Source organism: Belonocnema kinseyi, chromosome 1 (genome assembly GCF_010883055.1).
Source record: "Belonocnema kinseyi isolate 2016_QV_RU_SX_M_011 chromosome 1, B_treatae_v1, whole genome shotgun sequence".
Classification (NCBI taxonomy): Eukaryota; Metazoa; Arthropoda; class Insecta; order Hymenoptera; family Cynipidae; genus Belonocnema; species Belonocnema kinseyi.
The window spans coordinates 155,557,642-155,576,594 of NC_046657.1; the positions used below are offsets into that span (position 1 = coordinate 155,557,642).

General features: G+C 29.1%; 1 protein-coding gene across 3 annotated transcripts in view; it reads left to right on the forward strand.

The window, feature by feature from the left end:
- The first annotated feature begins 437 nt into the window (after positions 1-437).
- The window catches only part of LOC117168980 (zwei Ig domain protein zig-8), a 109,395-nt gene continuing 90,879 nt past the window's right edge, over positions 438-18,953 (forward strand). The window contains exons 1-2 of one of the 3 annotated variants that reach the window (XM_033355009.1): positions 438-750; positions 8,259-8,942. In XM_033355009.1, coding sequence (XP_033210900.1) covers positions 8,897-8,942 — 46 coding nt within the window. In that variant the 5' untranslated portion in view covers positions 438-750; positions 8,259-8,896. The remainder of the gene's footprint in view (positions 751-8,258; positions 8,943-18,953) is intronic. The other 2 variants (XM_033355002.1, XM_033355019.1) reach the window with 2 other exon arrangements.

An 18,953-nucleotide genomic window follows, 5' to 3' on the forward strand; every position in this document is an offset into this window, starting at 1 on the left:
TTTTTTTCTTATGGGTAATACGTATTAAAACTCATGGTGCTTGCGGCCTCTAAAGATAATTTTTTTTCAAAAAAAAAGATGCATTTATTTTTGTGTGAATTCGAACAAATTTCTGGAGTGTCCCCATAAAATTAAAAAAAAAACTTTGTCCAATGCATTTTTGGACCACCCTACTTTTCATTCGTAAGCTTTGTAATTTCTTTTAATTATCTCCACCATAAGTTATAACCGGATTCACGCTCTTTCGCTTCTTTATGAAGTTCCGTCTCCTCGGGGCGTGGGGGAGGGGGGAGCGCACGGATTGGTCGTGGAACAAGAACTTCGGCGTCTCTGTGTTTGTATTAGGATATCAGCGGGGAGGCGGCTGCGTGCTCGGAACTTCGTGGCGCTCGCGCAATGTAGTTCCTTCCGTATCCCTGGCGCGGGAGGATCTCTTTTCGAACGGTCCTCCTTCTCCCGTCTCACTTTTCCTTTAGTGATTAATGAAATCGCGTCCCACACGTTGTCCCAGCACGGAATCGCTTTCAATTATATTAGGAAACATCCATAGAAGTCCCGAACATTTTGTAAAATAATAGTCTCCCGTAAAACATTTTCTAAAGTGACAGATGTGTTAAACAACCGGTGTTTAGTGAAAATTGAATTTGATCTACAAATTCAATTTAATAGTTTAAGGTTGGATAATTGTGATCGAGTCAGTTGGGGGAAGTGAAAATCGTCATACAGAAGGTTTAGTGGCAAAAGTTGAAGGTGTGACGATAAATATAAGATTTGTGTCATTTATCACAATCGTGGAATTTAATTCTAAAAAAATGTGCAAATGTAACAAAATCTGTGCGGAGTATGAAAAAAAAATCATTTTTCGTTTTTTTCATTTTATTATTTTGTTCTTCAATTTTTTTTTCTGATTTCGGACAAAGTTTCCACGTGTATCACGTCTTGAATAGAGTTGAAAAAAAATTATTAATTTTAATTTTGTTAATATCAAAACAGGGGGCCTTTTTGTTAATTCACTATTATTTCCGTAAAATATAATTTAAAGAAATTTAAATGAGATGAAAATTAAATTTAAAATCCTATTTAGTGTCCAATAATCAAATTATTGTGCAGAATTCCTAAAAATAAAACCAAGAATCGAACAACCCAATTTTGACAATAACCATAAAATGATCCTATTGAAACTTGCAAAAAGCAAATGAAGAAAAGCACCTTTTTCTCCTAAAAATTTAATTAATTATTTAATAATAATAATAATAACTTATTATATATATATATAATAATTTATAATAATAATAATTAATTTAATTAATTAAACTCTTAAAAAAGAAAAGAAAATAATTTTCCTCCTTGGGCAAAAATAAAAAATCGGAAAGAAAAATAAGAGAGGCAAACAACCAAATCGCCTTCCTTCTCTTTTTTTTATATCTTTTGTCTTTTTTATTTTTATTATTATCAAATCACAACAACAACAAATTTGCAAAAAACGAACACGAACCTTTTGTGAAATGGGTCACTTCAGATGTTTTTTCAAAATTTGTCTGTGAACCGGATTTTTTCTAGAAAGAGAAATGTAAAAAAGCCAAAACTGAACTTGTCGAATCTCAAATATCAGAGGTTTTCTTTTTTTTTCTTGAACAAGCATTTCAAACTGTACACGTTTTCATCCGGCGGATAAGGATACCAATTATGCACTTTGCGTCACAGAGAGATTTTTTTATTTATCCGGATTTTATTGGTACGAATAACTGGGTCTGAAAAAAAAAATATTTGCGCCAAAATTTGTGTATCTGATTTTTTTCTTTTTATACATACAGTTTTTATTATTTATGTGAATTTATAATTGCTGAAAATATTTCTGCACTTTTGGAAGATATTTTTTGTTATAATAAGCATCTTACTAAAAAATGTTATAATAAAAATGTATAGATAATTTAAAATTGAACAACTTTCCTTTAAACATTTTTTTGCATCTTCCCTAGTTTGGCCGGTAAATAATTAAAGAAAAAATTAATAACAATGGATGCATCTCATTTTCAAAATTTCTTTTGAGGGGTATTAATTTCAAGAAAAATAATTGATATTGATATAATTAAATAACTTCAAATAAATTTGTATTTCGAAGGTCAGTTGTCTTATTTTTGTTTTAATTTTAACTTTATTTCCTGTTTCACAAATAACATCATTATTCTTACAGTAATTATATTATTAATTAATAATGCAGATGATCTAATTAAGCAATACTAAATAATTTTAAAATTATTATTTACAAAAAATCGTTTTTTACAGTTTGCCAATTTTGCACAATTGCATTACTGATTGAATTTTCGCTTTTTGAGAAATTCCATAGATGTTGAAATTTTGAATCTATTTTTAATTTCGTTATTTGAGAAAATATTACAATTAATCGATATAAATTAATTCTTCACGAATTTTTTCTACTTAATTTAGACTTTACAATTTTTTGAGTAATTTTTTTTTATAATAAAACGCACAAGAAACATTGATTTCATTAATTTTTTTTTGTAATTTAATTTGTTTACTTTCGTTTTTTACCAATATTTGAAAAATGGTTCATATTGATGGCTTATTTTTTCAGAGAGAAAATTGGCCACAAACTTTACTGTTTGCAATTCGATAATTAAATTTCCCTTTGATGAAATTAATAAAGCAATATAAAAAAATAAAAGCAATAAATATATTTGAAAACTGTTTGCGTATTTACAAAATTGAAAACAGCAGAGTTTCCGGGATTTTTTTTACTAATAAAAAAGGCAATAATTTACTTTAATTTTTTTTATTGTTAAACAAATGATGTATAAATTTGTTTCTAAATTAGTATAATTTTCGAATTTAAATATTTTTCAACAAGAATCATTACATTTAAACGTAACATTATTTAAACATCTACATTCTTGAACAATTTCGAATACTGACAATAATTTTCGTGAAAAATTAACACTTTATTCAATAAGTCATTAGATTTTTTATTTCTAATAAAATAATTTTAATTTGATATAGTTAAAAGTAACCTAGAATATTTTTTATTCTTTGACATCCATTCAAATTTCTTAAATATCTTAAACATAACTAAAATTAAACATTTTCTGATCTTTTAAAATCTTTCCAAATGCCCGGGAATATTTTTAATTCCTTAAAATTCTTTCAAATTTTTTAAAGATCTTGAAAACTTTTTCCTATGCAAAAATACAACTTTAAACAATTTTTGTTTGAATTTGAGATATCAATTTTCAATCATTGTAAAAAATATTTTCCTTGCTTTTCATTTATATTATTTTAGAAAACAGATAACATAAAATAAAAAAATGATTTTTTATAACAGAAATTTTTGTATTTGTATTAAAAAATTACGTGGTGTACTTGCTTTTTTTCTAGTCATATTAAAAATGTAAGAAAATGTCAAATTTGAAGCATTCCTTACTCAAGAAAATTTGAATTCGAAAATTTTGGTACTTTAAATTTTAATTTTTTTCAACATGCTCATTTTGTTAACGAAAAATCTTTGAAATTACTGGGTGGCGATTATGCAACTTTTTCACTTTCACCTCCACTTCTAATTTTCCAAAATTCTCATTGATTTATTTTTTGAAATTATTACGACAGTTGAAATTATTTTAAAAAATGAAAATAAATTTTTTTAAATGATCATAATGAACAAATTAGTACTTAAGTGCACAATTTTCTTAATAATGTTAAAAAGTCCAAGTAAAGAGAAAAGTAATAGAAAAGGCCCACTCAATTTTTCTTTTTTAATTTTAGAAGCGCCAAATAATTTTTGAGACAAATTGATGCAAAAAAATGGTCTTTTTTTAAATTGTTACAAGTGCTTATAGGATTTATTTTAAAAATATGTACTGTTTCACCAGGACTTTTTTTTAGAACAAACGTATTGAAAAACTCCCAATTAACTTTTTTTTATTGGGACATTTTTTGACAAAACTTTTCGCAAAGTCCTAACTTAAATTTTTCATTTTTTTCAAGCAGGAATGTTTTAGGACAAAAGTGTCATAAAAGCAGTTCAGTTTTGGGACATACATCTCATCAAATTTCGTAATAATTAAAAAAAAAGGAACTTATCTAGTTTTTTTCGTCCCAGAAATTCTTTCGGATTTGTACAAATCTTAAAGGAATTAGTTAAGAACATTCCGGTACTTTTGTCCTGAAATGTGCTGCTCAAAAAAAATAATTAATTGAGACTTTTCCAGTGATTTTATCCTTAAAAATATTTGTTTAAATGTGAAAAATTTGTTGTATTTTAGTTCTACTTTAGTTGTACTTTCTTAATGTACTAATCTCATTATCAGTTGTTCAAATTTTGCAGAAAATAAAATGCAAATTTTGTAGTACTTTTGTCTTAAATTTTATTTTGGGCGTGTAAAAAATTTTTAAAAATAGTAATTTAAACTTATCTGATATTTTTGTCCCACAAAAGTTCCGTTAGCACTTATAAAATTTTTAGCAAAATAAAATGAAAAAAATAATTAGATTGAATTTCATCTAGCACTTTTTCTCCAAAAATTATTCAGAAATTTTTTTTAATTGATTCTTATAAATCTAACAAATTTCCGGTACTTTAGTCCTACTTAAGTAGTACTTTCTTGAGACACCATACTCACCAGCACTTGTATAAAATTTCGAACAAAATAACATGCAAATTTTGTTATACTTTTGTCGTAAAAATTATTTTGGGCTTGTAAAAATAAAAAATAAATAGTAATTTAAATTTATCTTGTATTTTAGTCCTACAAAAGTTCCATTAGAGAGGTCAAATTTTTGGCAAAAAATAATAAGAAAAATAGAAAACTTTTAAATTGATTCTCATAAATCTGAAAAATTTCCGGTAGTCCTATTTTATCAGTAATTTCTTGGAACATTAATCTTATCACAATTGTAAAAATTTTAAACAAAATAAAGTGAAATTTCTTAAGTACTTTTGTCTCAACATTTATTTAAAGCTTGTGAAAATTAAAAAAAATAGTAATTGAAACTTATCTGGTACTATTGTCCTACAAAAGTTCCATTAGTAATTGTAAAATCTCTGCAATAATCAAATGGAACTCTTCTAGTATTTTTGTCACTATTTGTATTAAAATTTTTTTTTTAGAAAGTTGGTACTTTTGGTCGGGTGTCGGTCTATTCGTCAGTCCCGCAGTTGGAAAAAATTTTGTTTTCATCAAAATAACGTACAGAGTCCAAATTTTATACTAATTTTGTCCAAAAAAATTTTTTTAGATTATAAGATTTCTAAGAGAGTTCTCAAGCCTGATTTTTAAAATAAGATACCTATTTTTTTTATACATAAACAAATGTGACAAAAAATTGCAATTTTTTCTATTTGATGTTCCCGCTTCTTTTCAATAACTTAAAAATGGTTGAAATCGTCTAATTTTCACAGAGTAAGATTAGTAAAGTATTTCAAATATTACATAATAAACAAAACTTTGTACACAAATTATTTCTGGAAAGAATGTTTTTTATGATTTCCCATAATTTTACGTTTTTTAAAGTTACATTTGCAAAAAAAATTGGATAAAAACAATACAATGACAAAGAAATATCTTCTTAAGATTATTAGTGTGAATAATATAAACAAATGCATTAATTAACCATTTGTCGGCAAAAAAATTATTTTCTTTCAATACCAGTCCTTTCAGTTGGGAACTGGGTGACAATTTTAGCAACATCACTATATAAGTATCAAATTTTATGATTTTTTAAAACAATTTATTTAACAAAAGCATAGATCAGGCATTTGTCAATTTTATGGTTTTTAAAACTATTGTAATATCTTTAAACGGTACGGTTCTTATTTTTTTATGATTTCACACTTTTTAATTTTGATTTTCCTAGTATATTAAAAAAATTCATGATTATTTCATAAATTTTATGATTTTTTTTAACGTATTAAGAAAAAAAAGGCATCTGTGAACAGAAAAATGAGTTTTTTTTTATGTCAATCTTTTTAATCAGGAACTTTATGATCATTCTGAAAATTGATAATTATTTTATAAATTTTTAATACAGAAAAATTAATAAATAAATTATTTATTCCGAAATCTATCGAGGGAAAAATGGCTGTTGGTTTTTTGCGTCAGTCTTTTGAATTGAGAAATTCGTGATAATTATATCAACATTTTTATATTAAATTCGTTTTTAAAAAATATATAATTTGTCAACTATTTATTAATTTCGCTGAAATTATCATAAGGTTCCCAATTAAAAAACTCATATCGAGAAAAAAAAATTTTCGTTGATAGATGCCCCAATAATACTTTTGTTAATTAATTTTTTTAAGAGTCATTAAATTAATCAATAAATTATCAATTTTGCTGAAGTAGTTCTGAAGTTCATAATTCAAAAAATTGGCATGGAAAAAAAAGATTTTATCTGTCGACAAATGCATTTTGTTCATTAAATTTGTTTAAAGATATCATAAAATTTATCAGCTCATTACGAATGTTGCTGAAATTTTTATGAGATCCTAACTGAAAAGACTGATAAAAATTGATTGTGATTGTAATTGTTTGAAAAAATCCTAAGATTGATCCATAAATTATAAAGTTTTCTAACATTAGTATAAAGTTCCTAATTAAAAAAAAAAACACTTCGAAAAAAACGAATTTGTCCGTAGAAAAATGGCTGAATAATGCATTTGTTTATTAAACTTGTTAATAATACTAAGAATAATAATCTCAGGAAGAAATTTCTTCGTCATTATATTGTAATTATTGTTTACGCGATTTTAACCATTTTCATGTTATTCACGATCACCGGGAAATATCAAATAGAAAAATAGCCGTTTTTTCTTTATATTGGTTTATTTAAAAAAAAATTGATAGCCTATTTTAAAAGTCAGGCTTCAAAGCTCTTTTGGAAATCTTATCCGCTTTTTTCAATTTTTGTTGTGTCCAAATCGGTCAATATTTGTTGATTGTACGTTATTTTTAACCAAAAAAGTAATTTTTTCCCACTGTGCGTCCGCCCATCGTACTTTTTTTCGATGAGGAGAAATGAGAGAGCGGATGAGTTAAAAGGGACTGAGGGTTGGGGAAAAATGAAAGTAGGATAAGCAGGGTAAATTAGGGACGAGAAGGAGCGTCAGCGAGGTTCAATCAGGGGAAGTAGGGGAATTGAGTGTCATTTCGGGGAAATAGGGAAAGTGAGTATCAATCAGGGGAAGTAGAGAAAGTGAGTGTAATCTAAGTAGAGGAAGTGAGTGTTATTAAGAGGAAGTAGGATAAGTGAGTGTCATTCTGGGGAAGTAGAGGAAGTGATTTTCTATAAGGGGGAAGAGGAAAAGGATGGATAAATCAGGGGAAGTAGAGGAAGTGAGTGTCAATTGCGGGGAGTAGGGGAAGTGAGAGTCATATAGGGGAAGAAAGTGTCAAATAGAGGAAGTAGAGGACGTAAGTATCATTCACGGGTAGGAGAGGAAGTTTGTGTTAATCAGGGGAAGTAGGCGAAGTGAGTGCCATCCAGGGGAAGCAGGGGAAGTGAGTACCAATCAGGGAAAGTATCGTAAGTGAGTTCTAGTCAGAGGAAGTGATTTTCAGTCAGGGGATGTAGAAGAAGTAAGTGTCAATCGGGGGAAGTAGAAGAAGTGAGACTCATACAGGGGAAGTAGGTTTCATATAGAGGAAGTAGGCGAAGTAAGTGTCAATCAGGGGAAGTATAGGAAGTGAATGCCAATCAACGGAAGTAGAAGAAGTGAGTTTCATTCAGGGGAAGTAGGAGAAGTGAGTGTAAATAAGGGGAAGTAGGAGAAGTGAGTGTCATGAAGAGGAAGTTGGTTGAGTAAGTGTCAATCCGGGAAAGTAGGGGAAGAGAATGTTAATCAACAGAAATAGGAGAAATGAGTCTCAACCAGAAATTGTAGAAGAAGTGAGTGTAAATGAGAGGAAGTATGGGAAATGATTAGAAATGAGGATAATTAGTGGATCAGAAGTGAGTGCTAGGAAAGGAAAGGAAAGTATAGAAAGGGAAGAGATAATATGAGAAGTAATGGAATATATTGGGAAAGGTGGCTACAACCCCCTTTTTGTAGGCGCATATTTAATGATTTTCTCACTCGGGTCATCTCCACCCTCGGAAACGAGAGTGAGAAATTACATAATCTCCCCCACAAATAATATTCAAACTACCCTTTCAAAAAGTTTTTTTTTTAAATAATTTAAATTAGTCTTTAGAGATAATACCCTGGTATGCAAATGTAAATAAGAAAGTGCGGGTAATTTTCAAAGTGCCAACGTCGAATCTGCTTTCTGCCCAGCTTGCACTTTTGAAAAGTCGGCATGAGGGTCCAAAGGAGATAAGCGGAACTTGCAAAAGGTCTGGAAGTCAAGTTAGAAATTATTTACCTGGTGGCAAACGTTAAGAGGCGCAGTTGTAAATGAAGGATTCGTCGACCTATCCCTCGTAATTAAAATCGACAGTACTCGTGAATATTTCAATTATGCGCGCCTAACTTTCCTCTCGGTGAAAGTTTACCTCGGGTAACTTACCCTCATTGGGTTCCAGAAGGTCCGTGAACTCAAGAGGACAAGGGTTCAAAAGTGAAATGAATAAATTAAATGAAGTAAAGTTAACTCCTTAAATTTGCGAATTATCTTTAATGAATGTTCGTGATCGGAAGGAGAAATGTTACCGAAAGATGAGGGGTGGAAGTTTTATGGAAGTTGAGAAGAACCACCCCGAGACTAAGTGCTTTCATTTTAGTCTAAACGTATCAATGAATCTTGGATCACTTTTCCGGAAATAAGGACAATGTCAAAGGGAAGAGATTCCTTTGACACACGGTGATTCCGTCAGTCTTCATTTTGAGATGCGAGACAGATAATAGAGCCAGCATGCGAGGAAACTGAGGCTGGTCAATCAAGCGATGTCTACCCCTCTTCCCATTCTCGTCTGTTTAATATTTTCTTTTGGTGAGTACCAGTCTCGTTTTTTTTTCAAATTTCTTTATGGACCTTTTTCAATGTTTATTATAATTACGAAAATTTTTTTTAACTAAAAAATCAATTCCAGAGGTTACTGTAATATCCCTGGCGTTATTAATACGGTAGACCATTAACATCTTCATTTTTTTTTAATGAGACCCTTATAAAGTGTTTTTTTGTGTCAAAACTAAGTGTATGAAGGCGCGTCTTACTTTGTATCCTTCACACTTAAAAATTGCATCAGAAAGCGTAATTATGCTCAATAATGCGTAATTATGCACAATAACACGTAATTGTGCGCAATAACACGTAATTATGCGCAATAATGCGTAATAAGTGCCATAAAGTGTAATAATGCATAATAATGCGAAATAATGCTTAGTAACGTGTCATTACGCGTGGTGACGCGTTATAATGCGTCATCACTCCTTTCCCTAAATCAACGAAGCCGTTGGCTTCCTTTTGTTAACCTTCTGCACTGTTTCTTAAATTCACGAATTTTTTTATGAATGAAAAAGTTAATTCTAGATCGGTAGGCAGAAAAAAAATCTTCATTTTTTTTTAAAGGAGACCCTTACAAAGTGTTTCTTTCTCGAAACGAGAGTGAATCCAGACGCGTAATACTTCGTGTGCCTTACGCTTAAAAATTGCGTAACAACGCGCAATAACACGTGCAGCGCGTAATAACGCGCAATAACGCGTTATAAAAAGCAATAAGTAATTAAAAGCGTAATGAGTGTAATGACGTGTAATAATGCATAACGACAAGAAATAATGCTTAGTAACGCGTAATAATGTGTAATGACGCATGTTGTTGCGTAATAATGCATCACAGCCCCCTCTTAAAGTAACGGAGCTGTTGGCTAAAGACGGATTTCACGCTTACTCTGCGTTTTCCGTGTGTAATAATGTGTAACGACGCATTTCAGCCTAATAATTTATTATAACCCGTTCCCCTAAGGTAACGAAGCCATTGGTCGTAGGCTGTTTTCACGCTTATTCTGTGTTTTTCGCGTTTTAAAAGAGTTGTTTCCATTTCCATCTGCTTAACATTTTTCTGTGGTGAGTATTCCAGCCTCGAAGATTTTCTTTTTCTTTTATTAACCTTCTGCAATACTTATCATATTAGCAATCATTTTTTTATGAACGAAAAATCAATTCTAGATTGGTTGGCAGAAAGAAATCTTGATTTTGTTTTTAAATGATACTCTTATAAAGTATTTTTTTTTTGTCGAAACGAGAGGGAATTCAGACGCGTAATACTTCGTATGCCTTACGCGTAAAAATTGCGTAACAATGCGCAATAACACCCGATGTGCGTAATATTGCGTAATAAGTAATGATGACTCGCAAGCCCGTAATAATGAGTAATAAGTCATAACACGCGTAATAAGGGTAATAACGTGTAAGTATGCATAGCAACAAGAAAAAATGCTTAGTAACGCGTAATAATGTGTAATGAGGCATAATGTTGAGTAATAATGCGTCTTTGCTGATTTCTTCTAATTCTCGTCTGTTTAATATTTGTTTTTGGTGAGTAAACACAGTCTCGAATTTGATCTATTTCCATTACTGACCTTCTGCTATGTTCATTATATTTGCGAACAAATTTTAGAAATGAAAAATCAATCGTAGAGCTTTCAGTGGTATCCCCTGTGTGATTAATACGGTAGATAGAAAAAAAGCTTCATTTTTCTTTCAGATGGGACCCTTATATAAATTTTTTTCTCTGAACGGTAGCGAATTCAAACGCGTATTACTTTTTGTCCGCCACATGTAAAAAATTCCTTATATTGCGCAATAATACTTGAAACGCGTAATAATGCGCAATTACTCGTGAAATGCGTAATAAGAGTCATAACGTTTATTCTTATTCTAAAAAGATCATAAATATCGTATATCGATAGATCTCGAAAATTTCGAATATCGAAATATCTCGAAAAATGTAACGCAAAAATGTAAATACCAGATTCCTTATTGGTGGATGTGCAGTCAGGGAAGATACGTGACCTGTCAAACTCTAAAGAAATCACGGCATTGGTTAATGCTTATTATACTATTCTTTCCTATGGAATTCCACCATAACCTCTTTGTATTTCCCCTTTGATTTTTCAACGGGCTTCAGACTACTTCATTATTAAAAACTGAAGGGCGTATTTTCCTAATCTATAGAGGTTTTTCCTCAAAGCGGAAAAGTGTATCCAATAAGTGGCTTGAACAACAAGGATGGAATCGGAGATTCCTTATTGATGGAGTTGCTGTCAGGGAAGGCACGTGGCGCGTCAAACTGTGATCTAATAAATACATCGTCTAGCCACTTGAGGGCCCCGTTTCGTTTAAGTCACGCAACCCCTTAATTCCACCATTTTGTTAGTATGCGCGCGCAGTTTGAGTTTGTCGCTCACTCTCAGTTCGACTAACTATTATAGGAAAATCAGTATGTAGGAAGTAGTATTATGAAATATTGATAGAATTAATTACAAACAAAATTGGAATGGGTAATGAATTTTTTATATTAGAAAACTGATTTTTCCTATTCTAAAAGGATCATACATATCGATTACCGAAATATCTCGAAACGTATCGAAAAATGTAATGCAGAAATGTGAAGACCCGATTCCTTATTGGTCAGATATATACTTGGCGCTGGATTTGAATCTCTCACAAGAGCTTTTCAGAACATGTGCTACCCCAATCTAAGTCAGTAACAAGTTTTTCAACTTCGTTTTTAGACACTCCAGACTGAGAAAAAAATTTCAACATTTAAGAAATCAAAATTTTGATTTTTCCGAAAGCGGTTATGGAAGCATGAAAACTAAGTAGATTTTAAGGAGCTTGAAAGTAGGTTTTATCTTCGATCAACTCGAACTAACCCAATAAAAATATTCGGATCAATTTGATCTTATTTTTTGGTTCATTTGTCAGGATAAACAAAATGGCCGCCAATTCTTGGGTCGTTGTCCTACTGACATAACCTGAAAATATTTACCCCGGCGCATCAAAATACTGTTGAATTCAGTATTATTTTTATTGCATAGCAAAACGATATTGATTTCGATATCATTTTACACAATTTTTTTACCATGCAAAAGCTCTGAGAGATAAACAAAAACTGAGGACTTTAGAGGATTCACAAATTTCTTCAGATTGTTTTGGATTAATTTTAATCAATCCAAACTGCAGAACAAATTCACAAACATTTACAAAATATCTCAAATGACAAAAACACGCGCGTTTGAGCGTGCGATCGAGCTCGTAATGTATAATAAAGCGAAATAATGCTTACATAAGTAACGCATAATGACACATTTTCTCTTAATAATGCATCATAACCCTTTCTCCTAAGATAACGAAGCCTTTGGCTATAGAAGGTTTTCACGCTTATTCTGTGTTTTTGCATCTATAATGAGTTGTTTCCATTCTCATCTGTCAAAACGAGAGCGTATAAATACGCGTATTACTTAGTACGTTCACGCACAATAACGCGCAATAGTGCGTAATAATGCACAACAGGGCTTAATAAGCACCAACGTGTAATAATGCATGAAACGCGTAATAATGCTTAATGACATGCAATCAAACGTAATGACGTGTAATAATGTATCATGACCCCCTCCCCAGAAGTAACTAAGCCGTTGGCTATAGACGTATTTCACGCTCATCCTACGATTTCCGTGTCTTTAATGATTGTTATCATTCTCGTCTGTTTAATATTTTCCTTTGATGAGTAAACACAGTCTCAAATTTTATAAATTTCCTTTATTGACCTGCAATTTTTATTATATTTTCAAAAGAATTTAAAAAATGAAAAGTCAATCCTAGAGGTCGCAGTGATATCCCTTGCGTGATTTATACGGTACAAAGAACAAAGCTTAATTTTTTTCTCAAATGGGACCCTTATCAATCATTATTTTGTCGAAAAGAGAGTTAATTCAGATGCGTATTACTATGTATCCGCCTCGTGTAAAAAATTCGTAATATTGCGCAATAATTGCGTAATAAGTGTCAAAACTTTTAATAATGTATAATTGAGGTGAGTGTACCAGTCTAGATTTGTGTCTAGTTCCTTTAGTGACCTTCTGCAATGTTTAGTAAATTTGAGGAAAAAATTTTTTGTCAACGAAAAATTAATTTTAGTGGTTGAAGTGACATCCCTTGCGTGATTAGTATGGTAAACAGAAAAGAGCATTTTGTTCTTAAATTGGATCCTTTTAAAGTATTTTTTTTTTTTTTGCGAAACGAGTTGAATTTTCAATGAAATGCATAAACTGTCTACAAAGAAGATTTCCTTTTTAACCAAAAAAGAGTCATTTTTAACTGAAGTGACGAGTCCTTAACAAAAAGCGACTTTTTAACAAAGTAAGTAAATTTTTTCCAAGTACTTGAATTTTTTACAAAAACGAATAATTTGTAACATTAAATACAATAGTTGATATTGAAATTAAAAAAGATTGTCTTTTTGAGCAAAAATTTTTTTTATTAAAACTGATAAAATGTCTACAAAAAGAGATAAAGTTTCAAACCAAAAAGAAAATTTTTTAACATGACTGTTCAATTTTCAACAAAAAAATTGTTCATCCAAAAAGTGAACAGTTGTTAAATAAATGATAGTCTACAGGGGAACACAATTTGATCGACAAAAAACTATAAATAACTAATTATAAGATTCCAACAGATATTTTAAGATTCTAGATATGTCCAAAAAGTATCTAAGAATTTTTGAGCAAGTTTTTTTTATTTTACAGAATTTCACAACGTTTTAAAAATAAATCAGTATTTATTAAAATCAGTTTTTGTTAATAATATTTTTCAATCAAAAAAGTAAACAATTAGTTTAAATATTCCCATTAATTTTACAAATAACTTTTTATTATGTTGAAATTATTTGAAATTTTTCAAACATTTCTAGGTATTTACCTAAAATTAAGTTTCCGACATAAAAAGTCAATTTAAATTTTCCCTGAAATCATAAGGAAAAAATCTTATTATCGTAAACTTTATACAAATCCTCAAAAAGCTTCAAAACATTTTTGCAGATTTTCCAAAAATATACATTGTGCATCTTAAAAACTTAATATTAATCTCTGAAATTTTAACCTAATTTAAAAATTTCCTCGGAAATCATAATATCGGTATCGTTTATAATTAAAATAGTCTAACTTTCAACAAAAAATTGCCTTTTTTATTAATTTGTTATTGTGCGTCATTATATTTATCTGCAGTAAATTTGCCATAATTATTTTTTTAATCTTAAAAATTTTGAAGTTTTAAATTGGAAAAAACGAGCACAAGATATAGAAAATGTACAAAAAATGAAATTGTTCGAAGTATCAAATTACCAAAAAAATAATTAAAACTATCGAAAATATATGTTAACGAAATCGAAATATTCCAAAGTAAAAGTTAACGAAAGTAGAAAAAGTATAAAATAGAAAATTATTTACGTAATTGAATTCAGAAATTTGATCAAATTTACATTGCCAGAAATTTGGAAATTCCAAAATCAGAAGAATTACAAAAATTTAATATTCGCAAAAAGTAAAATAATGTTTCACATTTTTTATCTGGGTCACTTTCTTTTTGTTTCGAAATTAAAATTTCGGAAATATGAAACGTTGCGAAATCGAAATTACGGGAAGCTGAAATTTCCAAATTGTTATTCTTCGAAAATTTTTAATTTCGTATTTGAAATTTTTGAGAATTAAATAATTTTTGGAATTTAATAATGTGAATTTTTGAATTCAGAATTTTTTTTGTTCTTTTTTACACTTTCCGAATATTTTATTTTCATAAATAAAGCATTGCTTTAGTTTTATTTTTTTCGGTAAATCAAAACTTCAAAAATTTGGACTATTCGGAAATTGTCTATTTCAGTAATTATATTTTTGGTTTCGTTTACTTTTTTCTATTTCGGCAAAATTCTCTAATCCCAGGATTTTTTTTTGCTCGTCTCTTAAATTAGAACACCGAAAAAAGAATGAATTGTTCAATCCAGAGTGTCAAATTTCTAAATTTTTAAAATACTTTACATTGCTTTGCTCGGTTTCCATCAAGGTAAATCTATTTTAAAAAGACATTCATATAACAATCTGAATGCAATTTAATTAAAATGAGATTATATTGGAATTGAAAAAGATTAATTAGTGACTGAAAAGGTTTTAACAACGGATTAAGAACAATAGAGGGGATAAAATAGATCAAAAGTTATAAAAATGAGTGAACAAATTGGCAATTAACCCCTTACCGTGCAGAACTGAATATACCAATTAGTACTTTCAATAATCGCAACTCTCATAAAATTTAAAGTATCGCCTTTGTAGTCCAATTTAAAAGGAATGTATAAAGCCGAATGAATAATAAATAGTGGACTAAAGATTAGGAGAAATATTTCGTAACATTATTTTTGAATTTTTTTAACCCCCCACCCTCCCCCCAAACATATAACAAACCGAAATATTACTTTGGACTCCCACCCCTCACTCTCGCTACGTAACGGTAAGTTTATTATTTGGGAATTTCATTTTCAAATTTCGTAAATTCTACAATTCATTTATAATCAAAAAATTGTAAATTGTTATAATTCAGGAATTTCCTATTTCGAATCTTATAATTCGGCAATTTTTTGTCCAAAATTTTGTTATTAGGGAATTTGAAAATTCAGTTATATCATAAATTGCCGGAAATTTTATTCTTTGTAAAATTCCCAATTCGGAAATCTTATTATTCGAAAATTTCCCAATTCGGACATTAAAGTATTCGGAAATTTTATTATTCGAAAATTTTATTATTCAGAAATTTCAATATCCGGGAATTTTTTTAATTGCAGGAGTTTATTGTTCAGTATTTTCCAATTTTGAAATTCTATTAGTCAAAAATTTTATTATTTGGAAAATTTTATTTGTTAAATTTTACAATGTGGGAATTTTATTCGTCGGACATTTTATTATTCGGGAATTTTAATATTTAAGAATTTTTCAATTTGGATATTATATCAGTCGAAAATTTTATTATTCGGGAATTTTATTATTCTAGAATTTTCCAATTCGGGTATTTTATTAGTTGGAAATTTTTGAATTCGCAAATTTTACAATTTGGGAATTTTATTATTCGGAAATGTCATAAATCGGGAATATTATTAGTCAGGAGCTGCATTGCTCGCGAATTTTCCCATTCGGCAATGTATCAGTCGGAAATCTTATTAGTTAGGAATTTTATTAGTCGGAAAATTTTAAATTCAGGAATTTTGAAATTCGGGAATTTTACAATTCAAAAATTCTATTATTCGGGAATTTTTTTTTACGAATTTCGTTCTTCGGAAATTTTATTCTTCGTAAATTTCTTAATTCGGGGATTCTCGTAGTAGAAAATTTAATTATTCAGCAGTTTTATTATTCGGATATTCTAATCTTCGAGAATTTTTCCAGGCAGAAAGTTTATTAGTCGGAAATTTTATTATGCGGAAATTTTATTATTTGAAAATATTTCAATTCTAAAATTTTACTATTTCGAAATTTTTCAATTACGGAATTTTATTATTCGGAAATATCCCAAATAAAAAATTTTATTGGTCAGAAGCTGGATTACTCGGTACTTTTCGCATTCTACAATGTATTGGTCAAAAATTTTATTATTTAGGAGTTTTATTATTTGGAAAATGTTCATTTTGGGAATTTTATTATTCGGGGGTTTCCCATTCAGGAATATTATTATTCAGGAATATTACTATTCTGGAATTTTCCGATTTGGGAGCTCTTTTTATTAGAAAATTTCGCAATTCGGGAATCTTAATAGATGGAAATTTTATTATCCGGGAATTTTTCTATATGGAAATTTTATTATTTCGAAATTCAAATATTTAAAAATTTTGTTTTTTGTAAATTCTATTTATCGGTAATTTTATTTGTGTGAATTTTCTAATGTGGGAATTTTATTAGTCGGAAATTTTCTAATTCATACATTATATGTGTCGGAAATTTTATTATTCTGGAATTTTCCGACTCGCCTACTTTCTTAGTTTGCAATTTTCGTATTCGGTAATATTGGGAAATATCCCAGATCGGAATTTTATTGGTCGGAAACTGTATTACTCGGAAATTTTCTCATTCAGCAATGTTATTAGTCGGAAATTTTATTATTAGAAATTTTATTATTGGGAAAATTTTCAATTTGTAAATTTTTTTAGTCAGAAATTTGATTATTCTTCAGGAATTTTATTATTCGGCAATTTTCCAATTTGGAAATTTCGAGAATTTTATCAGATGGGAATTTTATTATCCGGGCATTTTTTCTATTTGGAAATTTTATTGTTCCAAAATCGGAATATTCAGAAATTTTATTTTTTGGTAATTTTATTATTCAGGAATTTTCCCATTCGGGAATTTTGTTGTCCAGAATTTTTCCAACTGGGGAAGTTTATTATCTAGGATTTTTATTATTCGAGAGTTTTAGTAGTCCGAAACTATTATTCATGAATCTTATTATTCAGGAATTTTCTAATTCGCGAATTTTATTATTACTAAATTTCGCAAATCGTGATATTTTTCGTCGGAAAATTTATTATTTTCAATTTTCCCATTCAGGAATTTTATTAGTCGGGAATTTTATTGTTCAGGAACTTCCTTTTTCGTCAATTTTATTTGTTGCAAATGTTTCAATTCGGGAATTCTATCAGAAGGAATTTTATTGGTCGGAAAGTTTGTTATTTGTCAATTTTTCAATTCGGGAATTGTATTATTCGGAAATTTCACAATTTAGGAATTTTATTGTTTGGAGATTGTTTTATTCGAGAGTTTTCTAATTCGCGAATTTTATTAGCCATGAATTTTACTATTCAGGAAGCTTATTATTCTCGCATTTACTAATTCGAGAACTTTGCAGTGGGAAACCAAATTATTCAGAGTTTTTCCAATTCGGAAATTTTATTATTGAACAATTTCATTATTTAGGAATTTTACAATTGTAGAATTTTATTTTTCGGAAATATCCCGATTCGGTAATTATATTAATCGGAAATTTAATTATTTGGGGATTTGATCATTAGTAGGAAATTTTATTCCTCGAAAGTTTCATTATTCGGCAATTTTCAAAATCAAGAATTTTATTATTCTCTAATTTTATTATTTGGAAATTTGATATTTTCGAGCCTGAATAGATTCCTTTAATCCCTTTTAAAACATTTCATTAAATATAAAGGACAGAAATGTTGCTTTTATTACAAATAATAATTTACAATTGGAATTTTTTCTTTCAGAAAGAGAATGTTTAAAATCAAAATTACTTATTTGGCAACTGGTGTTTACAAAATTAAAAAAAAATATGAAAAGAACAAACTGAAAAGATCAATTTAAAGGGGATCGAAGTTTAGATATTTGGTCTAATTTTGATTTAAATGATTTTCTTATCGGCTTTTCCGATTTACATTTTTTCTGATAATTCACATCCTTAATCTGTTTTTCCAACAAAAAAAGTTTTGAAATATGTTTCTAAATTCCAGGGGTGGCTTCTTTTATCCAAGAGTAGGTTCAGATAGCAGCTAGGGTTCGACCTTCTGAATAATTCACAACGGAAGAGAAGTTGTTTCGCTAAAAAAATAAAAAATAAGCCTTATTTGAATAATGAAGACTTCATGTTGTGTCCAGTATTACGTTTAAAAAAAATCATCTTTTTTACATTTGCCTCTCTAATTTTGGTTGGCGATTAAATTCATCTTTTTGGTGGAAATTTAATTTTTTGGTGGAATATTGCATTATTTTCTTATTTTTCTTAAGAAAAATTTAACCGTTCTATTTTTGGTTTAAAATGTATCTTAGCTAGCTGAAAATTCATGCACTTTATTGAAAAAACTATTTTGGTATGAAATTCGTTTTTGGGCTTTGAAAATTCAACTATTTTCTTAATAAAAAAAATAGACAAACATTTTCTGACTTAGATTTATCGAGTTTAAAATATATTTCCTTGGCAGAAAATGTAACTATTTGGTTAAAAATTCATTTTTTCAGT